General features: G+C 42.1%; 1 protein-coding gene across 1 annotated transcript in view; it reads right to left on the reverse strand.

Moving 5' to 3' along the window:
• Positions 1–14,598, reverse strand: part of LOC124154376 (zinc finger protein 423) — a 721,523-nt gene that overhangs the window by 602,602 nt on the left and 104,323 nt on the right. Inside the window, exon 2 of the mRNA XM_046528063.1 lies at positions 3,399–3,518. Coding sequence (XP_046384019.1) covers positions 3,399–3,518 — 120 coding nt within the window. The remainder of the gene's footprint in view (positions 1–3,398; positions 3,519–14,598) is intronic.

A 14,598-nucleotide genomic window follows, 5' to 3' on the forward strand; every position in this document is an offset into this window, starting at 1 on the left:
CTAAGGTCGGAAAGTTTTCTTTGTTCTTAATAATCCTTATTTAAGCCTAGCGCTACCTCCTAGCAGGGTACTCTGCTACCTGCTAGCATCCTGCGTCGTATCAGCGCTCAAAGCCTCTCCTCAAGGTCACCTCACACGGCGGCAGCGGGAACCAGAATGACTTCACTGCGGTTTTCCCAGCATTCCTACTTAGCCGTCGCGTTTTCGCGCGCTTGAAAATTTTCACTTTTCATTTAATCGCGAAAAATAGAAATCGTCATTAAAAAATCTAAAAGCGTGAAATACGTACTCCAGGAGTAATAATCTTTCAATTTAGGCAATTAAAAAATAATAGGAAACCACCCTATTGACCTGGAAGGGAGTTAATTTCACTCCAGAATGTTAGTCTGGGGTGAGCTCTACCCTCATCTATCCCAATAAACCTTCGCCAGGGTTGATTCATGAAATGAGTGAAGAAAACGACATGCTACTTGGTAGAGGGGAGGGGTGGAAATGTGTTGGGGGATGAGAACACGGAGGGGGGGTCGGAAGTGAAGTCGGTGAGGACATGATGAGGGGAACACTGGACGAATGGCGGAGATTCGTCATCGAAAGCACTCACCTGAACACGTCTGACGACATTCATTTGTTTCCGCCAATCTTAAATGCAACCCACCCCCACACTGAGAAGGCTTTGCACCCTAATCGAAACGCACGCCGTCTCAAACTATACCACGCATCGTCACATAATCGATCCATACGTGTAATCGCCAACAACTCGAGGAATGGGATTTCTATTAACGCCATCATAAGGTACTCTACCGAAAACATTGTCAATAATATTCCGTAGTGAACCTTGGCCAAATTAATCAATATTTAAGGCTTTGAGGACTGATAAAGTTTATTTTTCAAGGTAATAAGAGACATGAAAATTCTGCTATTTAGCTCACAATCATGAAACCCCTTTACAAAAGGAAATTTTAGTGGCTTTTGAGGACACTGTGGTTTGTTGCTGCCAAACAGTCCATGCCACAAAAAACATGGTCGTGCGTATGGTACCACAATTCTGAGTTCGAAAATCGAAGGTCAGACCACGTTCCAGGATCAATTTTAGGACACAATCGTGGACTAGACGGTGATTAAACTATACGGCGACGCCTACAATTTCGAGAAGGCTAGGATCCTGGTCGAATACTACGTAAAGGCAAATTGTGCCCCAATCAGGGAAAATTTTCACCTCCGGTGTAATTGCGGCGGATGCTGTATAGGATCAGCGGTGGTTATTACGCGGTTGCCTCCAAAAATATGTGGTTATATAGAGGCATCCAAAGGTTTTCCGCGGAATAGTAATGTAGCACTCATTGTCACAGAGTGATTTCGCATCCGTCTATCCACGCTCAGTAACAGCGCCGTTGCAAGCGAAGGGTTGATGTAGAACTGAGCAAAAATAAATGATTTTTGCCCCATGCGTGTCCCATTTACAATGTCATCTTGACATCAAGCATGCATAATGTAGAGGATCAAATAACCAACTAGCAATGCATGCAAGCCAATAGAACTTCCGCGAATCAGCCACGGACAACCGCTCGCAGCAGTGAAATCACAAGTCTTTCGACCGCAATTGGATACTCTTCGGAGGCCGACTCCAAAGAGTCATGAACATAAAAAGGCAGCATTTTATGAAATATTGAGGGAATGGGGGCGTCGCTGAGAAAGCCTCGATAGCCTCCCCAGGGTTAGAACAGGTTCATCTAATTGACAGTGCTAAATCTGGGATTTTCTGTTGAAGATGAAATGAAGACATTCCCATGCTACAGAGAAATGAGCTTCGATTTTTTTCTCTCTATTACTCACCACTCCAAATGGTAGTGTTTCGGTAAGAGCGCGAGCCAGAAACAGCGAGATGTTTTAACACGTTCATTGCGGGTGGCATCTGAAGATGTCACGAGTTTCTTCCACAGGTTGTGGGTAGCAAATAGGATGTCTTCAGTAGTATTACTTTTCAATATACTTTATTTCCGCGGCCGGTTTTGACTTAGAATGCCTTTTGTGACGCACTTTACTTAATTGCAACTCGTTCTTTCTAATGGCCTTAGCCGTTTTTTATTACAAGATTTATTTAGATAAACACTACCTTTTTTGCAAAGCTTTTCTAAATTTTTCCTTTTTTCTCGGGCCCTGTGCGTAATGTTTGTCTAATTTCGTTGGTATTATTACGTGATTTTTTATTATGATACTGCGACGGGCTAGGTGGAATTCAAAGTTGTTTCACCTGGTCAATATTAGTTTCAAAGTGATTTTTTTCCTGCTCCAAAGTTTCTACATATTTACTGGGGATGGTCGGATCGGATACCTCGAATCCAAATATCCGCGGATATTGCCCTTCATCGGATACATCGGATCAATAGTCGTGGAAGATATCGGATCTAGATCCGAAATTTTTAATAATAGCTTCAGTGAATGCAACAACAATGCATAAGGGTGGAAAGAGTTCCGATTCTCTCTTCAAATGTGCCGTCGCATGCAATTCTTGTCCTACGCCACTGGTCAGTGGTTTATCCGAAGATTTTTCCTATTTTCATTTGCAAACCCAAGCGTAACAGTTCAGGTCCTGAGCATGTAAAGATGTTAAAAAAAATTTAAAGCCCATAATTTATAAAAACATTAAAATGTGTATGGAAATCTAAAAAGTATTCCTTCAATTGCACGTACCCAGAATAAACTTGAATAATTACTTCGTTTAACAGCAGGAATTTGAAAATGCATTTGGATCCGAAAATAGCCGATCCTAAAGACCCGGCTCCGAAAATCAAGGATCCGATTCGAATCCGGATCCGAAAATAATCCTGGATCCGTCCATCTCTAATAATTACGCATCTCTATGCGTACGCAGCACACAATTTCCACAGCAAAATAAAGTTTCTCCGGTGCTAAGTGAGCGTAGAGGTAAGACCAGTGATATCCTGAATTTTTAGTGGCTTTCGAGGACACTGTGGTATGTTGCTGCCAAACAAGCCATGCCACAAAGTAACATGGTCGTGCGTATGGTACCACAATTCTGAGTTTGAAAACCACGTCAGACCACGTTCCAGGATAATTTGCATGGCTCAATCGTGGATTAGACGGTGATTAAACTATATGGCGATGCCCACAATTTCGAGAAGGCTAGGATCCTGGTCGAATGCAACGTAAACGCAAATTGTTTCCCAATCATGGAAAATTTTCACCTCCGGTGTAATTGCGGCGGATGATGTATAGGATCAGCGACGGTTATTACGCGGTTGCCACGAAAAACATGTTTATCCAACTCCCTCACAACCGCTGCTACCAAAATGACACCTCGAACTGGGCATGCATCGCCTTGACGGCTTTGAGATAACTTTAAGAAATGTCGGTGGGCAATGGCTTCGTGCACTCACCAGGGCTGGCGTCGAGGTGGCTGGCGTCCTCGGGCCTCTTCTTGCAGGCGTGGGGGCGCTGGGGCCCTCGGGACTGCGGCCGCGCGGGCGATGGGGCCTCCGGACCGCCGCTCGGGTCATCTGATGGCGGAAAGGACGTCACAGTTCAGTTCGCGGAGAGACAATATAATTGATGGAGTGAAAGGGTGACACTGAGGGAGGCAAGAGGGTGTTTGCTGGGAGAGGGGAGGGGGAGGGTGGTTACGATACCATTTGAGGGATATGGGTACTCGCCAGCTGGGAAGACTAGGGAATACTTTCACTAATTATACAATGCGATAGAAGTAGAAACTACAAGGCACAACGTGATCTAGAAAGTTTTATTCAATACCTAATCATTGTCTCCAATGGCGTAGCCAGGAATTTCGTTCGGGGGGGGGGGGATCCAAAACCAGGGGGGAAAATTTTTGAAAAGTAGGGTACTAAGTAATGGGTTTTAAACTAATTTTAACACTTTTCACAATCGAAAAAACTTCATTTGTTAAAAAAAATACTTTGTAAATTCATGATTTTTCAATAATTTGTTTTCTTTTATTAAGGAAAATAATTGTGCCTTTGAATTTCGGGGGGGTCCGGACCCCCAGGACTCCCCAGGCTACGCCACTGATTGACTCATTGACGTGGTAGGCTTCTAGGGGTTCTAAGATTTAATTAAAAATATAAGCCCATAAGAACACCAAACTCAACTTGAAATGCAAATCTGACAGCGATGTCCACTGTATTGGCGTCAAAGCTACAATGCATGTTTGTTTTTTACAAACAAAATCCTTAGCGTAGCAACAACGTAAAACTGTATATAATATTATAAACTCGATAAACGATGTAATAACGAAGTATGAAGGCCCTACTTCTATGGAATAGAGGGGTATTCTTTGGTGGGGTTCTTTGATAATGCTTAGTTTATGAAGAAAAACCGAATAACACCAAATTTGTAACGGTTTTGAATCAATAGGCACTAAGTACCACTCTAAGGAGATGGATATTGCAAAAAAATATAACCTTTTATGGTAAGGATAATGATTATGCACATATAAGCTGGCCCCATCGGCAGCAAACGAATAAGTTAATTACTTGAGGAAAAAAATTAACAATTTTTTTCCACAAGTAATTCCTTTTAACTTCACCAAAAAATGTGATTTCAACGATCGTGAAATGAAGCGTTAATGGAAAATTGCCACCAACTTTTACCTTAATGATATTTTCAACAGAGCTTCCATTTCCAATTGCTTAATTGTTAATGTAAACCTTCTTTCAATTTTACACCGTATCTCAACATATGGAGAAGGAATCGATAAAAACAACTGATTTCACCGCTGCTGGGTGGAACGAAATAATAATCATAGTCAGCACAAACAAATATGGTTCCATAAACTTCTAATTGATGACAGTCAAGTTCCAACAACCATAGCGTCATTTTGAAGAGAATCAGTTTTTCCGTCCCTGGACAAAAATTTCCCTGAATTCTTTAGGGTTTCATTACGCCAAGATTAGATGAATTCAGAGACACCTCCTCAACAAGAAATTGGGAAGGTGTTAATATAATTCACGAGAAATGCACGAAATATATGGCCGAGAGAGTCTATGATTTACAACACAGAGGGAGACGATGTTGTTAAACACGAGCGTGAAGAATCACCCATCAGGAAAGAACTTCAAGGTGAATAAAGGCATCGGTTGAGAGACAGCTAGGGTATACCAATGGTTCGTGAAAGGGAGATGGTTTCTCGAATCGAAATAGTGGCTCCAATCGGGAGAAAAAGGAACTTAAATGATCGAAATGAAATGGGGACAATGAGGGCCTCGGGAATGAAAGGGAGATCCAGTCTACTCATTTTCGATTCTCTCCGCACCTTGCCTCGCATTTCCCACTCTGATACGTCCGAACCCGAGATGATTTGAGTCTGGCTGATGTCTGGGTGAGGAGTGGATGTTAATGTCCGCGATGCGTTCGGAGACAGTCTCTCAGCCCTTCACGTTGGATTCTGGGGAATCAGAACATTCGGACTAAGCCAATGGGGTAGTTTCCCTCATCAAAGAAAACGAAATGCATTGATGGTGATTCCTTACCCACCATTAGTGTATTCATAATATACAAATTATTTGGTTTTAGACATTTCAGTTTAGACGAAGGGCAATGGTAAATTTTAACCGCATTTGAAAAAGGCCAGATTTTCGCCCATGCTATTCCACTCCACGTGACGTCACAGGGACCTAGTTTTTATACGAGTAGATAGGAGTTTTACATTGTCTGAGATTACCAATGCATGCATGAGTCACAGAGCTCAGGGAAACATCTCTTAATAACCACCCATTAAAAATAACTTAAGTTCGGAACGTTTCCTTCGCTTGATAGGGTAATAATAGTCCTTATTTAAGCCAGGCGCTACCTGCTAGCAGGGTACTCTGCTACCTGCTAGCAGCCTGCGTCGTATCAGCGCTCAAAGCCTCGCCTCAAGGTCACCTTACACGGCGACATCTGGAACCAGAAATACGTCACACGGACTTTTCCCAGCATTCATACTTAGCCGTCGCGTTTTCGCGCGCTTGAAAATTTTCACTTTTCGTTTAATAGCGAAAAATAGATATCATCATTCGAAAATCCAAGAGCTTGAAATGCCTACTCCAGGAGTAATAATCTTTCGATTTAGGCTATGAAAAATAATAGGAAACCACCCTATTTCATGTAAAAGTGTTCACTATACAAAATGCAATCGGCATTCACATTCTAACGCTCCAGCTTACTGCCATGCGCCAGAATATGCTGATGCACCAGCAAATAAGAAAGTGGAGGACAAGGTTCAGAGAATAAAAGTCAATAAAGATATGAACGGTGGATAAGGTGGTGGATGAGAGAACCTAGCAAGGTAAAGGCGTATATGGATCATAATTGCACGGGTTATGTGGTTCCCCATGACCTTTTTATACTTAAATGAACATCTATATTTAAATTAATAATATCATGTATGACGTAGTACCACTGCAACCTGGGGCTATTTCATAGCGCATGGTTCATCAAGCTAATTCAGAATGTCGTGCAGATTTCATCTCTATTTTTGTCATTTCGCGAGGGGGACTGAGGCCCCGTTGACCTCCTCTTGAATACTACTAGTCCCTATATACAAGGGTAAAAGGGAAGTTTATGGTATTAATACGGTTTCCCAGGTTTTCAGGGCATAGATATTGAAAAAGTAGTGATATCTAAAATAGTCACTTGGTTTACGAGAATGAGAAAAGATCCGAAGAATCCGCGACTTCTTTGATGGCACGGATTAGATTTCCTTGATCTTAAAACGGATTTAGTTTTTTTTTACCTTTTCCACTCAATTTTTATGGTTAAAAATAAATATAAATCTAAGTGCCCCTCAGAATACACTGACTTAGACCCCTGACTCTTTGGAGGAGAAGAGCAGCATTGTTTCGTTCACTGTTCGTACTTCAAGATGACTACATAAACCTCTACTTCTCAGGCTGTGAGTAAATTGGATCCCTTGTGGATAACTGGGTGGTTCCAGAAAAAAATACAGGAGATATTCCTCCTAACACCCTTTCCAAATAAAATAGTAACTTTCTAAAGAATACCTCGCTCAGAATATGATAGAGGATATCCATTTCGCCTTTAAGGGTGAAGCAAGGACGAAAAAAACGTTCGAAGTCTAAATTCCTACAAAGATTTATTTGTCCGTCAACTCTCGCTTTCTTCCCGAAATAAACAAGTAACAATCGCCCCCATGGACATATAATGGACGCATTCGTGCGCTCGGGGGTCAATCCATCAAGGGGAAAGGGGCGACCTGGGGTCAGGGCAAGGTGAGCCGCTGCTGCTCCTATTGCAAAAAGGCCGAGCAAATTTCCACGTCTCACGGAAGAAACCACTTAAAATTGATGGGCAATTTATGCATAAAATATATACGTACACGCGCCGCTGGAAACAAACTCTGCCATGTTTTCTCCCTATATTCGGACTCTTCCTCCTCCCGGCCACAAGAAAAGTTGACGAACGTCCACGGGAGAATTGAGACAAGATTCCCAAGCCCATCTGGCCCGTTTTTCCTCGACGTTATATCCCGCAGAAAAACCTCCGGGAGGGATTTTGCGAGGGGAGCTAAGGGCGAGCATAAACAGTTGAAGGGGAAAAAATGGACAGTGCTGCCAGAGGAGGGAGTGAAAAAGGGAAGAAGTGAAAACAAATGAAGGTTGATCATTCCACTCCCAGTACCTTCCGTAGTGCGGAAATGCCAAGAATTGCTAGTTGGGGCTGTGAGAGGTGAATTGAGAGAAGGAATAGGGTTATATATTTTAAAGTGAGAAAGCGCTTAGTACATCCTATGTATCGGCGAGTTTTTTCACAGATAAACTCACTCCAGCTTAAGCCTCCAGTGATAAAATACTAAACTTGTTTATCCCCATGCGAGGTCAGTTCTACGGCAGATCTCAACATATTTCCCGAGCCTGATTTATATAACTTTCACTATTTCCTCAGTAGCATTAACGATATTGCTAAAAATGACTTAAGTTACACAAAGTTAATGAAGAAACCAAGACTAAAAATGATTGAGATTAGACAACGAGTCCCTTTTAAGTAATCATTGCTTATGAAAGGCCATATTTTTGTCACTGCTTTTTCAGAAAACACACCATTCATTCTAAATGGATTGCGACCAAAGAATTGAAAGCATAGTTTCTTCGGGTCAGCCAACAATAGATTCAGCGAAAAGCAAAATATGTGTCATTTTTTTACCACTCGAAAACGTTTTCAATGAAATTATAGTGCAGAGTACAAAATTCACTAACTCTTGCTTTACTTTGTGGCATTCCATTATAAGTTGTCCTGGATATACACTTATAAATGAAAGTGAAAAAACTTTGTGAATGTCCACAGTATTTATTCAAGTACGACGCGTTTCAGCGATTCATCGCTAACATCAGGTACTGATACATCAGGTACCTGATGATAGCATACAGATAGATGATACATACTGTGGACATTCACAAAGTTTTTTTCACTTTCATTTATAACTGCAATATGCTCCACAACATCTCGCCAAACACCGTTGAATACATCTGGATGTACACAATTACTTATACCACTTATTTTTTATATCAGAGCGCTACCCGGGTTTCAATAAATTATCATCATCTTCAGGCGCAAATTAATTTACGCCTGAAGATTATGATACTTCATTGAAACCCGGGTCGCGCTCTGATATAAAATATAAGTGGTATAAGTAATTGTGTACATCCAGGAAAACTGATAGTGCAGAGACTTTACGAACAAGAATGTAGGGCACCCTGTATTTGTGTAAAAACCACATAAAAAACTTTACAAAGGCAGATACAAAGTGCCCTTTTTAACAATTGTCAGCATCGGAAATATTTTGGAAAAAAACAGAACTCTTAGTAGAAAATTAAAAACTCCTGTGTACAGAAAAGAAGTGCGACACTTGTGACGACATTAATGTTGTCCAGACGTGACGAATCTTTGAAACGAGGCTAAATCAACATTGGGAGTGGTTCTTATATAATAAACCGAAATTCTTTATTGAAACACAGACAGCAGAAATTTATTACTGGCAAATTATTTTAATTACGCGTGCTTATAATATAAATCAATGGTCGGCTGATATGCGCATTGAAAAGAGGATTTATTATTATGAAAAGGAAGAAGAAGACAGAATATCTTAATTTGTATAAATTTTTAGGCTTTCACCCATCCCATCCATGGAATATTGAGTGACCAAATATCCCTTCATCCCCAATACATTTTAGCCAACATCCGTTAAACCCACTCCCTCTACTTTCCTAATTAACCTACCTCAACCGGCAATGTAACCTTTCCATGAATGACAAACTCCACCTTAAAACCTTAGATCATATTGCCACACTTGCAACCATAACTTGGGGCCAGCACAGAACGAAAGGAAGAATAATGATCAAAGAAGAAGCTAACAATTACTCACACAAAAAACAAACGAAAAAATCATTCCTATTTATTAGCCACCATGCAGACTATATAAATGGCCTATTGAGTGAGAAGTGAGCCGTGGTCACAATGATGATGCAGAGCCGTGAAAGCAAGTTGAAATAAAAGTAAGATTTTGGGTGGTTCAAAAGCTTTCTCATTTATAATTAAACAAACACTTCAGAGTTCCAAATAGCCACTTAACACGAACGGATATGCTAAGTGTTGAGCAAAATGGCAAAGTCGGTCGAAGAATCTGGCAACGCAGCGAAAAGCCAAAACAAATGAATGAACATCGTGGACTTCAACTGTTTTCGCGTTTGACTACGGAAAATTGGCCGAGAAATATCGCCTCCGTTGTCGGTCGGTTGGCGATCCCTTTTTCCGCGTCGGCGACCCCCGTGGACCCGCGTGGCACGCACCGTCCAACCACAATGAGGTTTTTTGGTCGGGACACCAACAAGCAATAGGGTGGATAGATAGAGCCATATTTCTTGCACCCGTTTCGGTTATTAATTATAATAATAATATGCGGGTGTCCGGGGAGACGTGGGCAAGTAAAGCGTAAATCTTGTTGGGCACCCCTTAGAGCGGGCGGGTGAGCTGATGGGGGTGTAGGGAGGGAGGAAAGGGGTGAGTCGGAAGGGTTAAAGCCTTGATCATGACAACTGAACTTGAATCACAAAAATTAACTTAACTTTGCGTATTAATTATAATTAAATTAACTATAAAGCTGAGAACTCAAAAAGGGCGCCTGTTGGCTAACACCAATGGCGTAAATTCATCAACTCATGTCCGCCCAGACAACTTTCTGCTGGTGATTGTGAAAATATGTAAGTAGTTACGTAACTCCTATCGTCGTCTTCTGTAATCCAGTGAAATATTTTGGTGATGCATCGACCTGTTTCTTCTGAATGACCCGTAGCCATATATCTAAATACACTGGGTGGTAGCGAGGTCAGCATCTAATATTGTTCAATTTATACGAGCGACCTTGATGCAAAGAATGAATCTTCAGGGCAAGCATATTCTTAGATGAAGGGAATTTAAAATATCCTATGCAATGCCTTTTTCTGTTTACTTCTCATGGCACTTGCATTTATTTCACAGACAAAAGGCGTCCATGTTGAATTTACGTACCCCTCCACCAATTGGCTTATTGTGATGGGATCCAAAATAAAACTCATGAGTGGGTTACGCTGTTGAAAGCTTCAACAACATATTTGCGATAATGCTTAGGGCAAAAAAGGAGTGCGGATTTTCTTCGTGTGCCCAGAATGGAAGGATGAGGCTATATGGCTACGAGGGGCGGAAATGAGAAAATGAACGGTCATTCATTGAGAACAACTCAAATTTCTCTGGAAATTAACCAGTGCAGTATGTTCCTTCTCGACCTCATGATTAATATACCCGCATATAAATTCGAAACGTCGACAAAAGTTGATTGATTTTTTAATTGCCCAAACGGTCGATCAATATTTTTGATGGATAAATTAATCAGTAGCAAGGATGATACCTCTAGGTGCCGTTGTTCTTCAGGATACATGAAAATTATCGCAAGGGAAGATGCAGCTCTTCTGGGCTACAGTCCGCATATTCTCTGTACACATTTCTTCCGGACTGGAATATGGACCGATGAGGAGTAGGACCCGGAAGATCTGCATCTTTATTCACATCAACCCGCGAAAGCCTTCACAGAGAATATCTTAAGTCCTCCGAAACGGAATTCAAAATTGATACATGGATTATGCTTTGATTGAAGGAATGAGTTTATGATAATTGGCCTGGTTAAAAATAAGTTAAGTTCCGCACAGTTAAGATTCTCTGAGGGTGGGAGAACATTAGTTGAGGGCTGGAAGCCATTGAGTTATTAAGCTAAACAGATATTCATTGCCATCCTAGTAACATTTAAAATAGAGCACGAACAAGTGAATTTTTATACGCAGCCATGCGCACGGGTGCGAATATGCATCAAATAAGTACATTTAGTGTAACAAATTATTTTATCCGAATTTGAACCTGGATACTCCGATTTCCGGTGAGGTAAGACAGCCGCTAAACCACCTACATACCATTCCTTGCAAGACATTAGGGTTTGAACCCTGATAAATTTTAGTGGTTCTTCCCTAAAAGTGATCTTTTCCTTTAATGTTTATGCCGCACAAAATATCACTACTGTTTCCAGAGTCACCTCCAAAACTTTTCTTGCTGCTAGAAATTATAATAATTGTTATCGCTGTTCGTTACCAAGGACAACATTGATATTTGCAAACATGGTGTCCATAAAATGAAAGACTTCTTTAATTATGCAGAGAACTGGATGAAAAAACTAACTTTGTGTGCAGTCATGTGCACGAGTAAACAGTTACATGCACCAAGGATGAAATGTGCCATGAAAACATCCGGGATTCGAGTCCGAATCTCCATATTTCCGGTCAGGTATGCTACACCAGTTACACAACCAAGCCATCTTCCCCTGAGGCGAATTTCAGACCGTGATTAACGGAACAAGGTGTTGACATCACAAATCCACAGGGCGGTAGGTATGCGTCCAAAACACCACGAAAGCCACGAGAATAATACCAGAGTGACAAGAAAGCAAGGTGTCCAGTTGGTTTGCAGTGACCGTGAACCCACTCGTGAGATTATTACCTTGGTAACTGCACCGTGGAAGTAGTCTATACAGAGTGGACTAAAAGATGACCCGTGCAATGGATGGACGCGTGGAGGAAGAGGAGATGTTTGAAGAATGCGCGTTTGCCACAGGGGGCGTAGAAAGAGGGCAAGTGGGTTGCCACATGAGGCTGTACCCACATGTACATACGAGAGGGGCCCACTCTCTCTCTTTCTCCGCTCATGAGAGAGGGTCCCCCGTGGAGCGAACGGAGGGCAGGGCGCCGCAGCGGCAAAAGATTCCGAATGGGAGTGAGACATCACGAGGGCCGCGGGCGGGGGGCCGAAAAGCCGGAGAGGGATGAAATATGAAAGGGACTGAAGGGTGGGTGGTGTGGGGTGGGGGGATAGGGTTCTTCGGAGGTGGAATTGATCGTGCACTCGAAGAAACGGTTGAGAGGGTGGCAGGGTGGTGATGAGCAAGGGGATGGTCCAGCACATGAAGGGCATAGCCAAATGGACACAGACCCGACTCTTCGTGAAATCGCTGTCGGGTTTTCTAACGGGTAAGGACAACGCCACCTAGGGTAGGCGCGTACTATCGCGACCACGACCACGACCTGTGGCACACGACCAGTTATAGCATTGAAACAAATGGAGCGACGCGCACTAGGCAAGTGCGACTCGTTGGTCGCACCCGAATCGTCCGACCAAAATTTTTGAATTTGGTCGTCCCCGACTCAGCGGTCGTTGCGGCCAGAAATTATACATATTGTAATGGCGCGCCGCGCACTGACTCCGACTTCACTCCGACCCGACCATACCGACTGAGCAAGTGGACGTTGAGTGTGTTTTGCTATCGTGGGTGTGGTCGTGGTCTGGTCGGAAGGTGTGCGCCAGAGATCTGTCGTGGTCGTGGCTGTGGTCGTGGTCGCGCTAGTGCGCACCTGCCTAAGTAAACAACTTACTTACCTAGTGAAGAGTTCTCGGGATCGCCACGGGGTCAGGAACTCCATAACTGCCGACGTTTCAATGTCCGACTCGGTCATCATCCTCAGGGCTGTGAGAGTCGAGTGAGAATTTTAACTTACTTATATACAGTCACTCTGGTGGTCAGGTGACGACAGCCAATCTGCAAATTCTCACTCGACTCTCACAGCCCTGAGGACGATAATCGAATTGGACATCGAAACGTCGGCAGTTATGGAGTTCCTGACCCGGTGGCGATCCCGAGAACTCTTCACTATAGACCGTTTTACACGGTACACGGAATTGCGCAATCTGACGTACGTGCGAAGGTGCAATCAAAATTGTGTCGTGTAAAGCGGTGAATTGCTAGAACACACGCGAGAATGCGTGGATGCGAGACGGCAAAATAGCCCGTTCTAATTTCGTTCATGCATTCGCGCGATTCCACACCATTTTAGATATTAATGCAGCTTTAACCTGCGCAATTCCGTGCCCCGCGTAAAACGGCCTTAAGTCCATTCGCCGGGAAAGCACGAAATCTTTCTTAACTTACTTACTTTAGGTGGCGTTAGTCAGGATATCCATCATTGCCGACGCTTCGGCGGCCATCGAATCGTCACGACGCGTTGGCAATAATAGATTTTATCTTCATCCTACTTTTTCAAAAACGGCAGTGCTAATTGAAAGTTCCAACTCGCAACCCATAGAGCCATTAACATCGAAATAGTCTTCGATGAAGGAGAATAAGCAATTATGTGACCTCGCAGCATATTAACTAATTGAAACAATGGCTAAAGTATACCCCTTTTTGAGACAGCAGATGATAATGAGTTGACTTTAAGATAGATTGTAGTGATAATGGAATAGGATAGATAATGATATTGGCTATCATGTCTATGAAGATGTTTCGAAACAACATTATTTCAGATCCGTTGTGGTAGGTGGCGAAAAAAAATGCATCAAAGAGTAGACCATAAATTTTTGACTTCGATACTAAATACACGCCTTGATGATAGCCTAGGCTCAACTAAGGACAAAAATTACCCTTGGTGCATCTGAAGATGTCTTATTTCGCCTAAAATTGTTCCTCAAAAAACTACCGTTTTCATTGCTTGGCATAGCCTTACATAACTTCTTAGAAATAACACTAGTCTTAAGATTATCGCTGCGCATTGGCATTGATAACTCATCCTATATAAATGAAATGTGAAGGTTATTCTTTATCTTACACATTTGGTACATTCATTCGTATCATGTGACAAAAAACAGCGGAAACATGCCCATTTTGATTCAAATACGACTCAAGTATCTACTAATGCTACATTTAGAATGATTTTTATAGTTTTAAAACCAAAATATCATTGAGCAATATAACTAGCTGTCTTATTTTTACAACTATCATTTTTAATTTCAATTATTTACTCCAATAACCATGCAGCTTGCGTTCTTCTGCATTCAAAACTAATTATTCCATTTTGATAGAAGTAGGAAGAATTTTTCAACAACCAGAAGCTTAGAGTTAAAAGTTACATGCCACGTCTTCTTATATACACGGATTTCAATCGGAAGAGACAATCTCACATCTCCCATACCCTGACAGGCGACGGAAATCAATTGTTT

Source organism: Ischnura elegans, chromosome 1, assembly GCF_921293095.1.
Source record: "Ischnura elegans chromosome 1, ioIscEleg1.1, whole genome shotgun sequence".
Taxonomy (NCBI): domain Eukaryota; kingdom Metazoa; phylum Arthropoda; class Insecta; order Odonata; family Coenagrionidae; genus Ischnura; species Ischnura elegans.